Raw genomic sequence first — 18896 nt, forward strand, 5'->3', positions numbered from 1 at the left:
ATCCCTTTGCTGACAATAGCTTTCTGCCACTTGGTTCACCCATCTGAAGGAGGGTGCAGTAACATGCACTGATGTAATTGAGCTGTTTGGAAGCTTTAAAACAAATATAAACAAGATGTACCAAGCCTTCTGGAGAGCCCGTCCTCTGACATCTCCTACTGAGCATTTCAATAAGTGGTTAGATTTCCAAGTGAGGAGCTGAGCTCTTTGAAAATCTGCCCCTATAAATATTGTTATGCTGGTATTAAATGCTTTGAGGACCTTGAGTGTTGCCCCATATAGGAACAATTTTACTTCTGGCTTATTAATATTTTTTTATTGGTGTTCATAAAACAGCAGAGACCCAAGTGCTGACCCTCTTCCTTGCCCCATGTAGCTTCTCATGTCATGTCTGATGACAGCATTTTGATTAGAGGAAAGGCCAAGGATTTGGAAAACCAGCTTTCAGAGCCTTGTGATGATGCAAACTGCCTCAAAGTGTTGTAATGTCAGTCTCTGTGCCTAATTGCACTTTTTGACCTCAGAGGACCAGTACTAACAAAATCTCTTTGAAGGCTGAGTGTAACTGAGCTGCTGTAGAAACAAGACTCTGGGTGTTTTAGACAGGTGTCCTAACTGAGTAAGCATTTCAAACCCTGGCTCCTTCTAAATGAAAAGCTATCAAACATGTTTAGTTCCGCAGGCTTAGCTGTCTGTTAGGAAAGGCCCCTCTCCTGAAATGGCAGCGAAAATATTCAGCTTAACCATAGCTAAAGTGTTAAGATAGTAAAATCTTTCTGCTGTCCACACAGTAGATGTGGCACAAAAGTGACACTGATCTTTTGTGAAGCTTGGGCTTTACCTCTGGCTCTCTGAACATCTCATTTGGCCTTGTTGTGGGTTTCAGTGACATGCTTTCTTGGTGTCCCCACAGTCAGAGGAGTTGCATGCTGTGATGCTGGAGTGATGGATTTTTAACCTCTTTGTTTTTACCTCCTCTGTTTGAAGCCAGCACCTGGGAATGGCTCTGTGCTGTTCTCTGCATGCTTCAACTCTGAGCTGGAGGTGCCTTTCTGCAACGTTTAGCTTAAAGCTGTGGGGAAGAGGCACGTTCCTGAGAGGGGACAATTGGCTTGCTGGGACGTGAGCATACTCAAACCAAGCAATTCCCTAAGTTTGTAGTGAAATGTTACGGCAGATGGCCTGCTTACAATGCGGGATATTATTAGAACTATGATCAGTGCTAATAAGGTCACTGGCGGTGGGGGAGGAGGTCAGCGTCTGACCTTGTTTGGAAGGTGGCAGCCTGTGCTCTGGGGAAGTTTTCCTCTTGGACCAGTGGCATGTGGATGTTTAAAACAAACTACTTTGTGTATTAATCTGGCTGTGCAGTAGAGGGAAGACCCACCACACTAGCCCAGCATGCCTGCTGGTGTGGTGCTGCTGGCCCCCACCCCTTGCTGAGGCGGCTGCACAAAGCACCATTAGAAAGTGGAGACAAATTCTGCTTTAATTAACAGTCCTGGGAATGGGAACCAGGAGCAGTTTAGCTAATCCTGCAGAATGGGTATGGTATCACAACACACTGCCCAGGTGACTGGTTAGTGGTGTGCTCAGTTTTATCTTGCCTCTGACCATATTTGCCATTAACGCTGCACTTTGTTTTAGCTGATCTCTCCTACACTGGTGTCAAAAAAAGACCCAAAACAACCATTACGGATAGGAGTGTTTGCATCCAGCTGAGTTGCATTAGTGATGTCCACATCTTTGCCCAGCAGTACCCACACCAGGTTCTGATGGGGATTTAAGCCATTAGCCCAAAATGTGCTGCTTTATTTGTCTCATTACTTCTGCTTTGAGTGATTAGCTGTGGGTGCTTAGTGAGAGACAGCTCTCAGCCAGAGAGGGAGTTAGGAAAGTGTGGAGTATCACTATGCAGTGGAGGAGATAGCCAGGGCAGCATCGACAGAGCGGGAGTTGCAGCCAGCCTACCTGGAGAGCACAGCCATCATGATGGTGCTTCCCTAAGTCCTTGTTATCCGCAGGGGCACGAGTGGTGCTGGGAACAGTCACACGGAGATTAGGTCCTTAAAGAGCCCTGCCACAACCGAGTTTGAATACAAAACCTCAGTGTGTAATCCCTACTGCTTTGGCTGATCCCACTGACCAGCATTTCTTCCTCTTGCTGTCCTCTCCTGAAGGATCAGGGCACAGGTAAAGCTTGCGGCCATTAAGTGCCGCTTGATCCCACGTGGTCGGTTCGTGCAGTGTTGTGCTGCATGCGGTGCTTGGGCTCTGCTCCCAGAGTCCCTTCCACGTGATGCTGCAGATAGCAAGCCCTGGATGAGTTTGCCAGGAGGAAGCTAGAGCCTTGCAGGGTTGGACATTTAAGTCCATGCAGTAGCACTTGAGTGGTCAGGGCGGTGTGGAATTGGAAGCCGGACATAAAGATGAGCCTTCAAGGAGGGCTTGGAAGGTCATGCAGGTATGGCAGAGGTGATGGTGTTACAGGTCAGCTCTAGGAAGGAAAATGCTTTCCTCCCTGTGAGGAAATCTTGTTTCATAAGACAGTGGATTTCCAAGATGGGGAGTTTTCTTTGGAGGGGATGTCATTCTTTCCCAAACGTTGTAAGGGAAGGTGTTAAAGATGCTCCTGCTGCTTTATGCAGAATCCTTAGCAAATCTCGCTCCCATGGTGCAAGACTTGCAATCTTATTCTAATGCCCTGTTTCTCCTTTCTGCTCTGTTTCCTCCTCCCCTCCGGGCCTATTTGTCCCCAAGCCTTCCTGCAGCTCCCCTGCCCTCTCTGTCTCTGTTGTGGTGTCTGCAGGGACCGAACAAGAAAGCCTGAGAAGTCTCTTGCTCTCCTGTTGCTTCAGCAATTCTTTTTATTTCTTGATGCATCTGGTGCACTTGCAGATGAAGAGATAATCATCAGGGTTACCTCCCTGCAGACTTGGGCTCCCTGCTGTGTCAGTCCTGTTGCCTCTAAAACCTCCGTGATGTGCTGCAGGGTGGGAGTTGGAGCAAGGCAGGGTGGGCAGGCTGAGTCACTCAGGCGCTCGGAGTAGGAGAGCCATTAGGGTTGGTAAAAGCAAGATAGGGATGTCTGAAACCTTCACCAAACTGCAACCTCGAGAGAAGGAGATGGGGGTGACAGGAGAGGAGCAGAGCAGCTCCCCAAGGCACTTTCCCATAGGACTGGGGAGCTCGGGTGGGGCAAGGACCCCGACCACCCATCGTTGCCAGCTCTGTCAGCATCCGCTGGCTGGCGGTCACACCAGGGCACGGATTACCCTGCAGCATCAGCACAGCCTCCCTGCCAGCTCCACATCAGGCTTCTGTCACTGGAGCCCACTCAAACTGCTCCTGCGCCATCTTTGGGAGAGTTGGGGGGGGGGAAGTCCCTTGGGGGCTGAGAGACAAATGGGCAAGGATCACTTTTGCTAGCAGTGCAGAGGTGGGATGGGCAGGATGCCTGCCTGGCAGGAGCTCAGGAGGCATCAGGGGCATCACAGCTGCTGCTCTGCAGCTGCAGCAGCCCAGCACAGCAGCTGGAATGCAGTCTGGGTGTTGCTGAGGCTTCCCCTGACCGCCTGGGGTTTTTCCACCAAGTCTGGTGTATTTATACTGAAAACTCTTCAGGCTGGGACTGTCTCATTCTGTGTTTGGGTAGTAATTGGAGCAGGACCCTGAGCTGTAGCATTGATGAGTATTTGTATTCCCACAGCCAAAAATCCCCTGCTGCGGCCTTGTGCGATAAAGCACAGATTGAATTAAGAGGATTTTCATTGTTGTTTTGTGTTTCTCTGCATGGGTTTTTGAAGAGTCCATGGTAATGTAAAATCTTTAGAAGTCTTTGCTCGCAGTACAGCTCACATTAGGTAGGACAGAAACACTACTGAAATTTTTTTTGTTTTGATTATGCTAATTCTTGGGGGATGATTTTAAGCAGCCTTTCAGCACTGAGCCCAACCAGAGGAAAAGTGTTAGCACTTTTCTTGATTTTCCTTCTTGGCTTGTATCAGAGGCACTTACAGAAAAGTTTGTGCAGGGATTTCCGCCAGGGCCCTATCAGAAGTCCATCTATCTTGGTTTAAGCCAGTGAGAGCATTTTTCCAGTGAGTGTTCGATTACATAGGCACCAGTCCTGCTGCATTCCAGACTTGCTAATGACACTGGAGCTTCTTTGCAGCTACTCCTCTCACGTGGGAGAGAGACTGCAGATGTCCTCAGGAAAGGTCACTCTTCCTTGCAGAAAAAATCCCTCCAATCCCTCCTGGCTCCATCTATATGGGCCCGTCCCACCTAAAAGCAAATGAACATTTGCATTGCAGCTGACTCATCCTGACTGTGCCCAATGAGGGCAGTGAAAGGTGTTTTTCTTGTTGCCCTTTAGGAAGGGATTGTGCTGCATCTGAAGATATCTCTTGTCAGTAGCAGCAGCAAAATACATGAGGTCAGTTGCCTGCTGCCTAAGGAAGTCATGTTGTTTAAGATTGCCTTCTAATAGAAAACAGCCTTCAAAAGGTAATCCTCGTGTTCCTCCTCATCTACAAAAGGTTGAGCATCCCAGGCAGTCTGTATTGCACCGGTGAACAGGATGAGGATAAGCAGCTCAGAGCAGTTTGGAAAGCAGAGCAGGAATACAGGGAGGACAGAAAAACCCCACAGTAATTTGATAAGTTTGCTTTTGCGCTGTAATTCTGAATGAGCAGGCACGTCCACTTGGATGTGCTTTAGTTGCTTCTGCCTCCCCCAGCTTTTTTCTTGTGCTCTCAAACCTAAAAAAGCGAATCTGGTGGTTATTAAAAACACAAACTCCAAAACACCAAGCAAATGAAAGGAAAGCCCTGATCAGTTCCATTCCTGTTGGTCAGCTGGGACAGACGGATGGACAGACACACATGAATGCACACGCACGACAAATTCCTTTCTTAGCTATTCTGGCACTTATACCAGTGCTGCTCAGAGGAGAATTTAGGTCAGGCTAAAAGTTGCATCCCACAGGAGTAAGTGGATATATCTACCCAGCTAGGCTCACAACCTTTTCAGTGTTCTGTCCTGCAGCTCTTGTTACTGGAGAGGGAACAGATCTAATCAGTGGCTACATGGAATTAACCTCTCAGCAGCTGAAATCATGGTTTCTACAAAATGCATTAACAGTTAATCCCCATTCCTGGCATCACGTGGAGAAAACAGACCACTCATGCTGGATTTTTGGGGTCTTTGGGCTGTACATCAGCATAGAGACATGGAGACCCTGGATTTTGGGTGTCTAGGTCAGCATGGAATACAGGGTTAGCAGAAAGCCTCCTTGAGCAGGCTGGTTTGCAGCCTCTGTGCTGTCTTACTGTTCCTGGGAAGGGTTTGTTACTTGCCTGTGTTCAGTTAGGGACAAGAGCACGGATCTGCTTTGGCTGAGTGAGGTCGGGAATGTGAATGTGCACAGACTCTCACGAGGCTGGATAACAGACTGTGGGAACAGGAGTGTATGAGGAGTGTTGTAATTAGAACAGGTAGAAGTTTTTCTCTGGCTGAGGTTGTTTTAATAAATCCATCGTAAATTAACAGGTTTTCAGATGTTGGCACAGAACTTGGCATCCTGTTCATTAAGGCTGACTGCCTGTGTGGCGCTTGTGACTAGTGCATGTGAATTGCAGTTAAATATGTCTCACTAATTGCAGTTTTAGCCCAGAACTGTTATTGCCAAATTCTCCTTTTGCCCATAGAGATGGCAGTGTATTATCTTTGGCATTGTGAGCCCATCGTGTTTACCTCCGTGGAAAAAGGCCTATCCTGTTGCCACCACAGCTTCCTGTGCTGCTCCATGGGCTCAGCTCCTAACAAACATTTACACTGCCTTAACCTCCCTTTCACTTGAGATGGTAGCAAATATTGGTCACATATCTGGTTTCTAGTGCCAGGCACTGTTTAAAAAGCACTTCTGAAGGTGTTTTTTTAAATGAAAAATCCCCTTTGTGACTTGAATGTGCATGTGTTACCGGCTGTAATAAACAGCACACTAGATAGATCAATCTGCAAAAGCTGATTGAGGTGGAATACTTGCCTAGGGCAAGGCAGGCTTTCTTTTTGCTTGTTTTTTTTCTTTCTTTCTTCCTTTCTCTTCAAACCTTACTGCCTCCTAGATAGAGGGCTATGATTCCATGTCACTTGGCCTGAATGCCTTCTTTGGAAGCCAGTGGCCACGTGAGATGTGTGGTCCTTGCCTGCTGTGCTTAGCAGGCTGCAGGAGCTCTCTTGAAGGTGCTTTTTCTATCTGTACCTTTAATCCTTTGACCAGCAGCAAGTTCATTATACTGTGGGCATGAAATCTGAGGCCTGGCATGGACCAGAAAGATTTAGGGTCCTTGCTCAGAGATGAGTGAGAGCATGTGGAGTCAGCCCTTTTCTAGTAGCCTGATAGTTTCTTCACAAAGCCAGAGTGGAGGGGAGATGGTCTGCTGTGCACAGATTTGCCTGGTACCTGTGGCTGAAACAGGAACATGAGGACAAAGCTTGGTCTTTGGTGAGCTGAACGTAACCGGAGGGGCACAGCTATGGAGCAGGTGGCTGGGGACATCAGTGGGCCATCAGGGTGAGGGGCAGGGTGAGGCTTTACTCTCTGCTGTTGGGCAGGTCTCAGCCAAGAGCAGAAAGGTGTCCTGTGCTTTGGAACATCAGACCCCTGGCTCTGACAGATGTCTGGGAGCAAATCTTGCAGTGGCAACTGAGGGCATCACCCTCTTGTATTGCTGCATCTGCTGCTGCCCTGCAGTCACATCCTTTGTTGGCTTAAGCTAATGCACAGAGGGTCTGTTGTGTCCTGTTCTGACATATCTTGGCATTTCCACCTGAAGAGTGGAAAGCTGGGGTGGCAGTGCCATGGTGTGCCCCGGGAGGAGCCACCAGCATGCCAAGCAGAGCCCAGCCACATCCTTTCCTGCTCAGGGCACTGCTGCTTTACCCCCTGGCAGCCCCTCAGTAGCCGAGGCTGAAGCACATCCTGCACAGTTATTTTTTCCAGACTGAAGATTCTCCCTGGAAATTGTTGTGTCCAGATGGAATTGATTCTTTTTTAAAGTTTTTTTTAGTTGTTTTTTGAAAACCAGGAACCTGTTTGTGCCCATTAAGCTGTTGCTTTCTGAACAAAGCAACAACACAAACAAAAATTGGGCTAATCCTCAGTTGGTAAATGGTTGTATTCTGCCAAGTTCTAAAAAAAAACCCCAAACCCAACCCAGCCACCCTCACATTTTTTTGTTTGCAGTTTCATTTTGCTTTCCAAAGCAGTGAGAATGAGGTTTTCTGAGCATGACTTTGCCCCTCCACATGACAGGAGGGAGGGTCTGGGTCAGACACTCGGTTATCAATCTCTGCTCTTCCCTGTTTGCCTTGTCCCTTGTGTAAACTCCAGGAGCAAGGCTGCTGGAGGTGGTCACGCGTCCGATGTTTGTATTCATGAGCACAGTACTTTAACATTTATTCTCCTGGGCTTTAATGTACTTTGCTTGGTTCTGTCTACGTGTGGTTTGCCTGCTGCAATTGTAATATTCAACAGATACTGTAGGTAGAGGAAGGTCAGAAGCATCAACTTTCCGTGTGACCTTGACAGATTCAGCTGGTGAAAGTTGTAGAATTGGATTACGGGATTTGCAATGAAAAAGTGGTTTTAAGGGACAAGAGAAACTGCACTTGGTATTTTCAAAAGCTGGCCTGGTGTAATAGCAATCTGGAGGAGCAGAATTGAGGGAGACGGAAGGTGAAAGACATATGAGAAGTTCAATTTTGTTTGTTTTTCTGTGGGGTTTTGTGGTGGTTTTTTTAATACAGTACTTGTGCAATATTGTTTCAGAGACTGGCATGGACTTTTTTTGTAATTTAGTACAGAAGAGAAATCAATGACATGCCAGTGTTTCTATCTTCCAGGTAGAATTGATTTTTGTACTTACAAATAGTCCCACATTGAAACCCACAAGAATATTAACATTGCAGGTTGTCGCCTGCTCAAATCCTACTCTCAGCACATGCAGTGGTCCCAGGGCTAAACATGCTCCTCGACCTGCTCTTTTTACTGGACAGTAAATGCCTTCTTTTGTTATTGTTATCGATCAGTTGCTTGAGCAGGTCTGTGGCCAGGCAGGTCTGTAGTCTTATTTTGCTTGCGGAGAGCCTGTATTTGATACTGTATTAAAGAAGCCTATTTTATGGTGTTTTGAACATTCTTGAACCTGGGAGGGTAGTGGAATAATACTTGGAAGATGCTCAGTTCAGAACTCTGAATTGATGATACTTCTGTTTTAACCTCATTTCAAGTCCGTGATGGTAACAGACTGATATGGTTCACAAAATGTAGCCTAATCAAAATGTATTGGTGGATACAAAAGAAAAGAGCTTGATGAAGTCTTTATTCCTCTCTTTTGTGGCATGAGGTTGCTGTTATTGGAAGTAGTAATCTCTCAGATAAACATATTTTTCTGCTCTGTGGCTTTACAGACCAAAAAATATACTTTGACAGTGCCATACTCTTTTAATATATATTCCCTGGACTTGGTAAACACCGTCCATTGCTTGGAGCAAACAAAAATGTTCCAGAAACCAAAAACATTAAAATCAATACACTTTTTTTTTTTCATTGAGCATAACAGAGCATACCATTGGCCTCAATGAAGAGAGGTTGGCAGGAGAACAGAGCTGGAAAGAGTTGTCAAGATGTAAAAATATAATGAAGGAGCTACAGGGCTTTTCCCCAACAAAATAACTGCTCTGAGTTTGTAAAAACCTTCAAGTATAATAAACAGCTTGGAATGAAAATCCTGCATGAAAGCAGGAGGACAGCCACGACCTCTTTGTGCTGTCCTGGGGAAACTCAGTGGAACATTGCTGTATTCAGCAATGTGCAAAAGTAAAACTTCACTCACAGCAGCTCTCGGCTTCCCTAATTGCCAGGTGAATAAAGATTTGGGAATTTAGGCAAGTGCCTGTGGCTGCTTACAGTCTACTGGAATGCAGTAGTTGTATGTCCCCCCCCCCTCCCCGTTTCTAATTAAAATGTATTTAAAAATGCCGGGGTGATGGTACTTGTTTTAATACTTGATCTCTGTGCTAAGGAGCCATTGTTTCTGCATGGAGCTGGATTTGCCTGCCGAGTTCAGTGGTTTGAAGTTATTGGCAGTGGCTGTGAGTGGCTGTCACTGGTTAAGGTACTACCAAAAAGGGAGATGAGGACATAGAAACGCTGCTGTCTCTTTGTTTTTCTCTCCTGCTCTGGTTTGAGCTGTGTAACAAAAACAAGCTTGACAAGCATTTTGAGGCTGCAGACTTTGTAAGCGAGTCCTAGATAAGCATTTTTGAATCCCAGCAGAGCACATCTGATCTTGCAAACCTCCCTATCCAAGTGCTTTGCAGTTTTCTACACACTATTTGAAAGGTCTGGCATGTGCAGTAGGGTTTGGCCATGCTGTGCATCTGTTTGTTCCCAGCGTTTGCATCTGATGACTGTCTCTTACCCTGGTGTGACAGAAGCACTGTGATGTGCTCTGTACTTTTTCAGTACACTGGAGAAATTGTTCAGCTGCTAAACTGCCCCTTCAGCCTGGTTTGTGTCTGTGGTAGGGGTTGGCTTTCACAGACAAAGGCCGGAATGACAAAGAGACGGAGGTGTTACAGGTCTTCAGCAGTGTTTGTTCAGCAATCTCCTCAGCTGGCTGTTGGCAGCTTTTCTTCTGGACTTGAATACATTTGCAGAAATGATGCTGACTGTTTTTCTACCTCCTGTCCTTCCTTCCATCTCCCTGCAAAGCACAAATATCCCAGCAGAGCAGTCAAACAGGTGAGACAGGGAGGCTGAAGAGCCGCCCCAGTGTCCTAGAGCCAGGCATTGTTCTCTCTGCTTCCCATTCCTTCTGTATTTTTCCTGCTCACTGGACATGGAGCTAGGCCCTACCTGGACTGAAGTGGTTGTGTTTATCTAATATGATTTTTTAAAGTTGCAGAGGAATATAACTTTATTTTTTAAGCCCCAAACACCTACAGTTACTGGCTGGCTTCCCAGGGCTCTGCTCCACAGCTGCAGGGAGAGGAAAACTGGGCAGACTGGGACTGTGCAAAATGCACCAGCCTCCCTTCAGTGGGGTGAACACAGCGTGTCTGCTTGGTGTGCTGTCTTGCATTTGCACGTGCCACTGAGCTTCACTTTGAGCTCTCGGTTCAAAAAGACCTAAAACTCTTGTCGTTGGTGCCAAATGTCACCTGCTTTCATTTGGAATCATGCAAAACATCAAGGTTCACTCATTTCAGTTGAAATCAAGTCTAGGCTTGCTCAGAAAGGGCTTGACCTAACATTTATTGAAGCCATGAAATTCAGTTGCTGTTTCAGTGACAAGCTGGGGCTGCCTTGAGAGTGCTGGGAACGCTGGTAGCCCTGGGAGCTTGTGACAGCTATTCTGGTTTTTCCACTGAAGCTGTGTGGAAAGGCAGGTCTGACTCTTGTCCTCTGTACCCTGACAAAAGACATGTCCCTGTTCACCTGAGCAGCCCTGGGTCAGAGCTGACATGCTGCTGCTACAGCTCAGAGCATCGTTCAGAACAGCATAAAATCTGAAAAGGAATTCTTGAGCAACTGCAGGGGAGCTCAGTTGGGCCAAAATAACACCTGGGGTGTTCTTAGCAGTTTCCTTCTCATCTGTCTACACAGGCTCAGGGAGGTGGCTCTTTGGACCCAGAGGTGGGAGTTTCAAAATTAGGCAGACTTGTCCTAGAGACGTTGCAGAACTGTTGCTTCTGCTTTTTTATGGGCTGTTTGAATTCTATTTCCAGCAAATTCTGTATTCATGAACTGTACTCTTTTGTGGCTAGAACATGTTTCACAGGGTCTGTATCATCCATACCTGGAAGCTACCAGATTAACCTTAACTCCAGTGTTTTTATCTACATACATTGAAATGGAAACTCCTTTATGGTAGGAAGTCTACATTGCTTCCCTTCCCTTGGAGGCTGATTGCCATCTGGTAATGCTAACTAGAAGATACATTTTGCCTTTTCGGCTGTGATCTGTTCACAGCGGGATCCTCACCGTAACAGCAGTCTCTGGGCTCTCTGTAAATGGGTGTTACACCTGCATTTGAAAATTGTCAGCAACCAGCTGTGCTGTATGTTTTTTCTTGCTGTTACAACTAACTTCAGACCACCAGTTTCTTTGTACCCAGTGTTGTGTACAATTGTGAGCTCAATGGCAAGCGGGGGTGCTGGCACAGGAGGGGTGCAGAGCACGGAGTCTCCAGAATCCTAAGAGTTGTCCTGAGAGGTGCAGAAAAAGCAGTAGAACTGAAAAACCTTTGAGATGGGTTCTTTCAGATTTGGAAGTCCTTGATGTGGCACAAATCAGCTTCCAAACAAGACAGGGAACCAAGCATAGGATAAAGTTTTATGTGACTACCCACAACAGCTTGGAAAACTGAGTTCAGTGGCAGTCTGGAAGGATGTGCTTAACAGAACTGTTGAGTTTTGTTTTGTTCCGTTTTGAATGATGGAACAGAGAGAGTGTGCTTGTTAAATTGGTAGGGTGCTCTGAGCAGGGAGAAACTACAGACACTTTAGAGAACCAGATGTGGAGTTACAGATAGTCTTGACAGGTTGAAAAAGTAGTCCATAAAAAGGAGAGCGAGTTCAATAAAAGCAGTACCAAATATGGCATTAGAGTGAATCAGCTGCCTGATACAGGATGCAGCATAGCTGGGTCGGAGGTAGTTCTGGAAAAGGCTTGTTGAGAGTGAATCAAAAAATGTTGCATTGTTAAAAGGAAAGAAAATGGGCAGGGATGTAAAACCAGCAGTGTCATTTGCAGGACGTGAAAAAATCTGTGTACTTGCACAGCACTGCTCTGTCCTGTGTGTGGGAAATTCATAAGTAACACGTACAAATAAAATAGGTGATCTGTGTGGGCCATGGGGTGATGTATCACTTCACTACATCCTTATAGACCTGCTTCTTAGATGCTTGTAGGTGGGCTAACAGCCTTCCATGAGAACACATTCATGGAGTGCTTTGTACGTAATTACACTTTAAAACCTTTCTGTAAAAGTGAGCTGCTCCTACACTGCAAGGAGAAAAGCTTTGCTGTTAAGCAGAAGTTACCTGGTGTGTTGTGCCAGGGTCAATGTTCAAGGCAGGTTGCAAGGCTGCAGTTCTCACTGACTCGGCAGATTTTTGAGATTTGAGCTTTTGAGATTTGATTAGCCTGTAGAAAGAGCTGGCAGATAAGGCATGTTCAGGGCTGAGCTTTGAACTGCAGTGAGTGGCAGCTGGGCTGCATGAACACCTATTTGAGATGTAACGCTAGCTAATGATCTGGCTGACTTGTTGGCTCCAGCCTCCTTTGTTTTCCAGTTGAAAACATGCTATTTCCATGCTATTTGATGTTGTTTGCAGAGCAGAAAATGTTTGATCCAGCAGTGAGATGGGGAGCTGTCTCCCTTCCTGCAACGCATCTCTCTACCTGTGTGGAAAGGGGAGCTGATGCAGCATTGGAGGTGGCTGGATGAGCCACGCAGTGCACTGGAGATGGCAGGATGAGCCATTCAATCCAGCCAGCATTCCAGTTGCTCAGGGACACAGGGATGCAGCCCTGAGCTCTGCCCTTTCTGCCTCCCACTGTTGCAGGACAATTCATGCTTTATGGGCAGTTCTGCAGCCTGCCCTCTACCTGCCTTCCAGGTGCGGGGCAGACACCATAATGGTGGAAGTTGTATTTCATATGTAAAAGCCATGCAAGCTTGTGGCAGGAGTGAGGATCCACAGCTAGGAGAAGGCCTCTGTGTGCATGTGGTGAGTGGGATGGAAAGCAGAGAGCGTTTCATGCCTCAGCATTGGAGCGACAGGCACTGAGTAAGCAGGGCCAGCACATCTCTGAATGTGCTTCCCCACTGAGTTCCTCTTGGGGAGGTGGAAATCTGCTGCTTCATGCAGAGAATCGTTATGTAGACAAGCTGTGTTTTGGTGCCTGGTTTTGTGCAAAACATGGAAATCCTTTCCTGCCTGGTCTCTTTTCATTCTTTTTGCTGTCAGTCATTGTATGTATCATCAGTGTCTGTGGAAAAGGCAGCACAGTCAGGGCACAAGCCTACTGCAGCCTCTAGTGTGTGAAAAGCCATGTTAGCGTGAAGATTTTCATATGAGAACTGTTGGTGATTGACAGGACATACAGTGCAGTCATTAAAACCAGAAACGTGTCTGGAGCCACTCACTGGGACTGGGATTAAAGAGACCATAGCAAACTGCATTACTGGTGCAAGTGTTGGGTTCATGGTGGAAGCCTTGCTTCTGCAGCACAGTTCAACTTCAGCAACCAGTGAGGAGACAATTTGTGCAGCATGCTTAGAGTAGGTTCATCCAGCCTGGTGCAGTACCCAGCATGCTCTTATTTGCATCCCTCTGAGCTAGGATGCAGATGACAAGGTTCAGCCCAGCAGATAGCCAGGTGTAACGCAGGTTTTTCTACCGGATTTCAGTGTGCTGCCATTAGTGCTGCACTCAAAACATCTGGCTTTGTTGCAGCACATGCTGCTGTCATGTTAGCTGGTGTCAGATGCCAGCCACTTACAGTATACGCCATCACAGCATGACTTAAGTTGGCAACACAGAGTCAATCACATGCCAGCAGCCTACTGTAAGGGTGGGGGAGTGTGTGGGAAGAAATGGGGAGAAGATACTCTTATAAAATCCTTTAATGATTTATATTTAATATCCATTTTTCAAGCCTTGGGAAGTGCAGTCCATATGCTTTTCCCTCCTGGCTGTATTTGGCAAAGAAGCTGATGAATATGGTCCTTCAGACTCCTTCCATTTTGCAAGGAGCCAGAAAATACAGCTATATTTAGCGTGTTACCAAGGCCAGCAGCAGAGTCTGTTACTGGGTAGTGATTCCCTGGCTGCAGGCTCATGTGCCACCCGGGACAGGGTGGGAATGCGCCTTCCCTGCAGTCAATACTCGTACTAAATTAACAGCAGCAAACTCCCAGTTACAGGAGGATGGCTGCACCAGTCTCAGTAGGCTCAGCATGCTGCTCACCAACACGGATCAGCCTCTGAGCACTGCATCCCCTCCTGACACATGCAGCCGTGTGCTAAGATGGTGCTTTTTGGTGCAACATTCAGCTTGGACAGTGTCTCAGCTGGTCTCCATGCAGAGTCTGTCCTGTGCCATGTGATAAGCATTTGATGTGCTGGAGCCATAGCTAGTCCCTGCAGAAAAACTCTAGCTTGTACATAAATATGCTCATCTGAAACTTGGGGCCCTCACTCCTGTTGTATTCCTAGGCCACACAGGTATAAAATGGAGTTGTCCTCATTTGTCCCCAGCCCAGTATCCACACAGCAGATTTGCTACCAGTTCCCTGTTGCTTTCCCTGCTGTGTTGCAGCTGGTACTGAGGAGTGAAAAATGGCAGTTCTTTTGTCCTTCTGGCGGCTTTCATAGAGCTGAAATTGGTCTAGAAGAGAGTGTGCGTTCTGGGAAGTACCAAGAATGGTGGGCATTGTGATGGAAGTGTAGAAGAAGGGCTCACCCCTACCAGTGTTGGAGTTCAGGGAGTACTGGTGGTGCCCATCACTATAGAGTGACACATATTGAAAGTTGTTTCATACGTGGATGTCTAAACTGGGAACATTTTGCAGTCACATAATCAGTTCCAAAAATTCATTGTCTGAGAGATTAAGAACCTACTGTGGTGTTGGAGAGGGCAACTTGACTCAGCTGTGGCTTCCAACCCACCCTGCTGAAACACAGTGGTTGGTGATGCTCAGGATCAAAATGAGGACTAGGAGGAGCTGGGCCGAAGGTGTGGGTTTGAATCTGAGTGCAGCAGTGATTCATTTAGTCTTTCTCGAGCCTCAAAGGCCTGACTGACAGCCGTGCTGCACTTCACAGCCTTCGCTCTGCAGCAGCATCTGCACAGCTCTGTCTCTTACAAATACGTGTCCTTGAAACCGTTAGCTCTGTGTGGGCACTGGTTTTGACTCACAGGCTCTGTCTGGAGGACCAAGGCCTCGTGCTGTATTGTGGTTTTTTGTTGGTAGTAAAAACGTTCTGTTTGTAGAACACCCTCTTGGAATTAAACAAACTGCTTTGAGGAAAAAAAGTAGAACAAAGCTTCACAGTAAGCTGGGGTTGCTGATATCAATGATATTCACAATTTTCTTGAAATAGCAAAGTCCTTTTCAAGTTGAAGACGACTGTGTAAGCATTGTTTACAAAAAATGGTAGTTTTTTTTTCATCTTCTTTGTTCCTGCAGTGTAGAATCTACACAGATTTCTTCCAAATTTGGTAGAAATTAGTGTTTTCCCAACCCAAAGCACTTGTGCCAAGTTACAGCCAGGAAGAATTTCTAAGGCTGATGTGTAAGCCCTCGGAGGCTGGAGCTTAGAATAGAGCAGCTGCCTGGCCTTCAACAGCCCACGGCTCTGTGGGGTCTGCTCCTGGTCAGCAGCGGCCCTGCAGAAGCTGTGGAGGTGGGATGCTGCAGATACGCTCTGTGGCTGAACCCTGGGCTCTTGTTGGGTCCCAGGTGATGGAAAGGGCTGTGGAGAGACCTGGTCCTGTGCAGCTGGAAAGATGCCATGAGGAGCATGAACCTGACCTGCCTAATGCTGATGCCTCCTCCTCCCAGACTGATGTGGTTATTTCCCTGGGTGCAGGGTCACCCGAGCACCAGCCAGCTGCATGGTGCCATTTACCCTCACTTCACACAGATTTGAGAAAGTGTCTTTTGATGAAGATTCACATCCACAGGGCCTGTGAGCAGTTAACTCACTGCTGGGGCTGTTGGACTGGGGAGAAGCCAAAACAATAGCATTAGAAAACCCCTTTCTTTTTGAGTTGGGTTTTTGGGAGCCACTGGGCTCTTTTAGGAGCGGGGCAGAGAGTTTCATTCTGTAAAGGCAGGCTGCTAAAGTTTGGAAGTGGTTTTTTTCCCTGTCCCAGTGGGTTTAGCCCACCACTTCTTGCATTTAATTATTTGCCTTTTGTTTAACTATGATCTCCTTGGAGCAGATAAGAGAGGAGCCTGTTCCCATGATACATGTCAAACAGCCCCTTTCATGCTGCAGTCAAGCTCTGCAGCCCTCTCCCAAGGGAAGCTCTTATCCCCACCAGGAAAGGGGGCAGAGGAAAGCACACAGAGGAGAGCTTGCAAGTCTCAGGCTCCTCTACAGTGACCTGCTCCTTCCCCAGCATGCCAAGAGCCTGGCTGGGGGTTCAAAACCAGCCCCCGCATTGGGTCATGGTGTTGGCTTTGTGCAGTGGTACTTGGACTGTCCAGTGATTCTACCTGTATGTTTGTACAAGTCTTAAGAATCCCCAGAGGAGCATCCTGGAGGCAGGAGGGGCCCATCTGAGGAGGTTCCCACCCGCCTGAGCTCTGGGTGCAGTGGTGTGTAAAAGTTGTACCCTCGTGGACCTGGTTATGAGGTTACAGCTCTGCTGCCTGTTCCTGTACAGCTCTGCTCCTGCTAACAGGAGGAGGTACATGGGCTCACCTGATGTGCCATTTTGGAAAGCAAACTTAATTACTGAGAACTCCATGTCCAGCACTTGAGGAGAGTACCTGGGACAGGCTGGGTAATGGATGATCCTGTGCCTTTGCTGGCTGCAGGAACCATTAGTTATCTGTCATGGAACAGCTTTGTGGCCTCCAGATCTGGTGTTATTTTAATATGTTCTGAATAGCTCAAAAGAATTTGCTCCTAAAAAAAATTCACCGGTTTTGGGTAAAAGTTTTATGAATAACTTAATGATAAAGTCACATTAAGTGTTTTATGTGTTCTGTATGCCTCTGTTTCCGGAGGAGGGAATACACAAAGAAGGGGGGGGCAAACCCTTACTTTTCAAGAATTATTTCATTTTAATGGCAAAATGTGTTACTAGCTTTCTTATGCAGCAAGCTATTGATATTTATCTTCTTGTGTCTACTTGCAAACTGTTAAAGCAAGGCACGGTTTATAGATGTTTTTTAAGTGATCTCAGTTGATTTGCAGTAATCACATTAGTGGTGCCTTGCTTTCTAGGAGCCATTGGCACCTCCAGTGCCTATGTTTATTGCAGGGGTAAGGAGTCAGTGATGCAACATACCGTGGCTTTTGACAAATAAAAGCATGAAGGGGGAAAATTGTTTCAGTTCTTCCTCCTGTGACTACCAGTTCTCAGCATCTTGGAGTACCTGCATGTTGTGGATCAGAGGTGCTGCTTTACAGAGCTATCTTCTTTATGTTTTACCCAGCACAGCTGGGGAAATGGTGGAGACAGTTTTTTTTCTTGCTGTCTGGTTGTCAGGGCCAATTAAGTTGTCTGGTGTTGGGAGGGAGGGGAAAAACAACCCACGCAAGGAAACAGGGAATTTTTGTTGTTTCTGGAACTGTTGCCACTAGCTTCTGAAAATATTGGTGTTTGCATTAAGTTGTTTGGAATTTTTTCTTACAACAATCATTTTAACATCAGGAAGCCTGACTTTTGGGTTTAGCTTGATAGTATTAGCTTAGTGTTACTGCAGGAGAAGTCATGTTGCTCTTCTCTTCACCTGTTACAGAAGAATAAAAAGAGGCACAGTAGCTACCAAACTGCCTCTGCCTGGATGACTGTGTTGTTCCAGTAACCCAAACAATCCTTAATTAAATTTCTCCAGCTGCCCTGAGTGTTACATTCCCTGAAATGCTGTTTCATTATGTTTTTTAGGGCCGGTGTACCCGAGAGAACTGCAAATATCTCCACCCTCCCCCACACTTAAAAACGCAACTTGAAATAAATGGACGCAACAACCTGATCCAGCAGAAGACGGCCGCAGCCATGTTTGCTCAGCAGATGCAGTTCATGCTCCCGGGCGCGCAGCTACAGCCAATTGTAAGTTCCAGCAGTGGATCCATCGGGTTCACGCTGCTCCACAGTTCTCTCTGTTTGCTCAGGAGGCCCCAGCCCCGTGCTTGAGCTCAGGCAGTTGTCTGCGCTGCCCAGGGTTGGGCAGAATCCTCCAGAGGGGTGTCTGATGCTACCTCTGCATGTCCTTGCAAGCTGTCTCTCTCCTCTGATAACTGTGGATCAGGTGATCAAGTGGGAGCATCTTACCACCAGGTGCATATTTGACCAGTTAATTTGTGTACATCCCAGAAGTTCTTAGTGGCTCAATTCCAGTGGATCCTATTTTGGATAGTTGTTTTATGCTGGGAGAATGGGGCTGACTCGCTTGGACTAGATGTGTTGTACTGGTAGACTAAAACTGGGGAAGATGAATCCTACCCAGACCTTAATACATTTTATTTCTGGGAGTGAGACCCAGTTCACTGCAGTTGTCCCAGCAGAGAGTTTGTCACAGCCTAGCTAATGTCACAGCCCTGTCACTTGCTTTTCACAGTAATGCTGTTTTATACTAAGAGCAGGAAAGATTTGCTTCTCTTCAGGTAGGAAGGGAAGCCTGTGGGAGACAGGTGTTTGCAGAGCAGGTAGTTCAGAGAAGCCTTCACTGCCTGTCCCTGGTTTTGCCTGTCAGTTAAAACAGGTTTTCAGGCTGGAGAACCCTGTGACAGCAGGGAGAGGATGGCTGGTTGGTGTATCTGGGAGGGGGTGACAGCTGAGTTTTAGGCTGTCGCAATGTATATTTTAAGAAATGTCAGAGGTCTTGAAGCAGCTCTTCGGTGCTGACATGAATAAACTGCACTGAGAGTTAATTAGGAGTTCTCAGTTTAAAGTTGGGGCTGAGTATCTTTCCTGGGGCAATGTGCACTCGATGTGCCATTGTTGGGTGCTATGCCACATGAGAAGACTGGCTGGATCCCTCGGACAAGCTCTTCTAGCCTGAAGGTGTGCACTGTGAACCAGCCTGGTGTCCCCAGTGTCCCACCTACAGTGCCTGGTTTCTCTGCCCGAGTGGAAC

At 46.9% G+C, this 18896-nt stretch overlaps 1 protein-coding gene across 7 annotated transcripts in view; it reads left to right on the forward strand.

The window, feature by feature from the left end:
* The window catches only part of MBNL3 (muscleblind like splicing regulator 3), a 93386-nt gene that overhangs the window by 42054 nt on the left and 32436 nt on the right, over positions 1 to 18896 (forward strand). For all 7 annotated transcript variants that reach the window (XR_004359563.1, XR_004359564.1, XM_032701694.1 and 4 more), the window contains one exon: positions 17705 to 17869. Coding sequence is in view for 5 of the 7 variants with exons in the window: in XM_032701694.1 (XP_032557585.1) it covers positions 17705 to 17869 (165 nt within the window). In the remaining 2 variants the exon portion in view is untranslated. The remainder of the gene's footprint in view (positions 1 to 17704; positions 17870 to 18896) is intronic.

Source organism: Chiroxiphia lanceolata, chromosome 14, assembly GCF_009829145.1.
Source record: "Chiroxiphia lanceolata isolate bChiLan1 chromosome 14, bChiLan1.pri, whole genome shotgun sequence".
NCBI classification, from domain to species: Eukaryota; Metazoa; Chordata; class Aves; order Passeriformes; family Pipridae; genus Chiroxiphia; species Chiroxiphia lanceolata.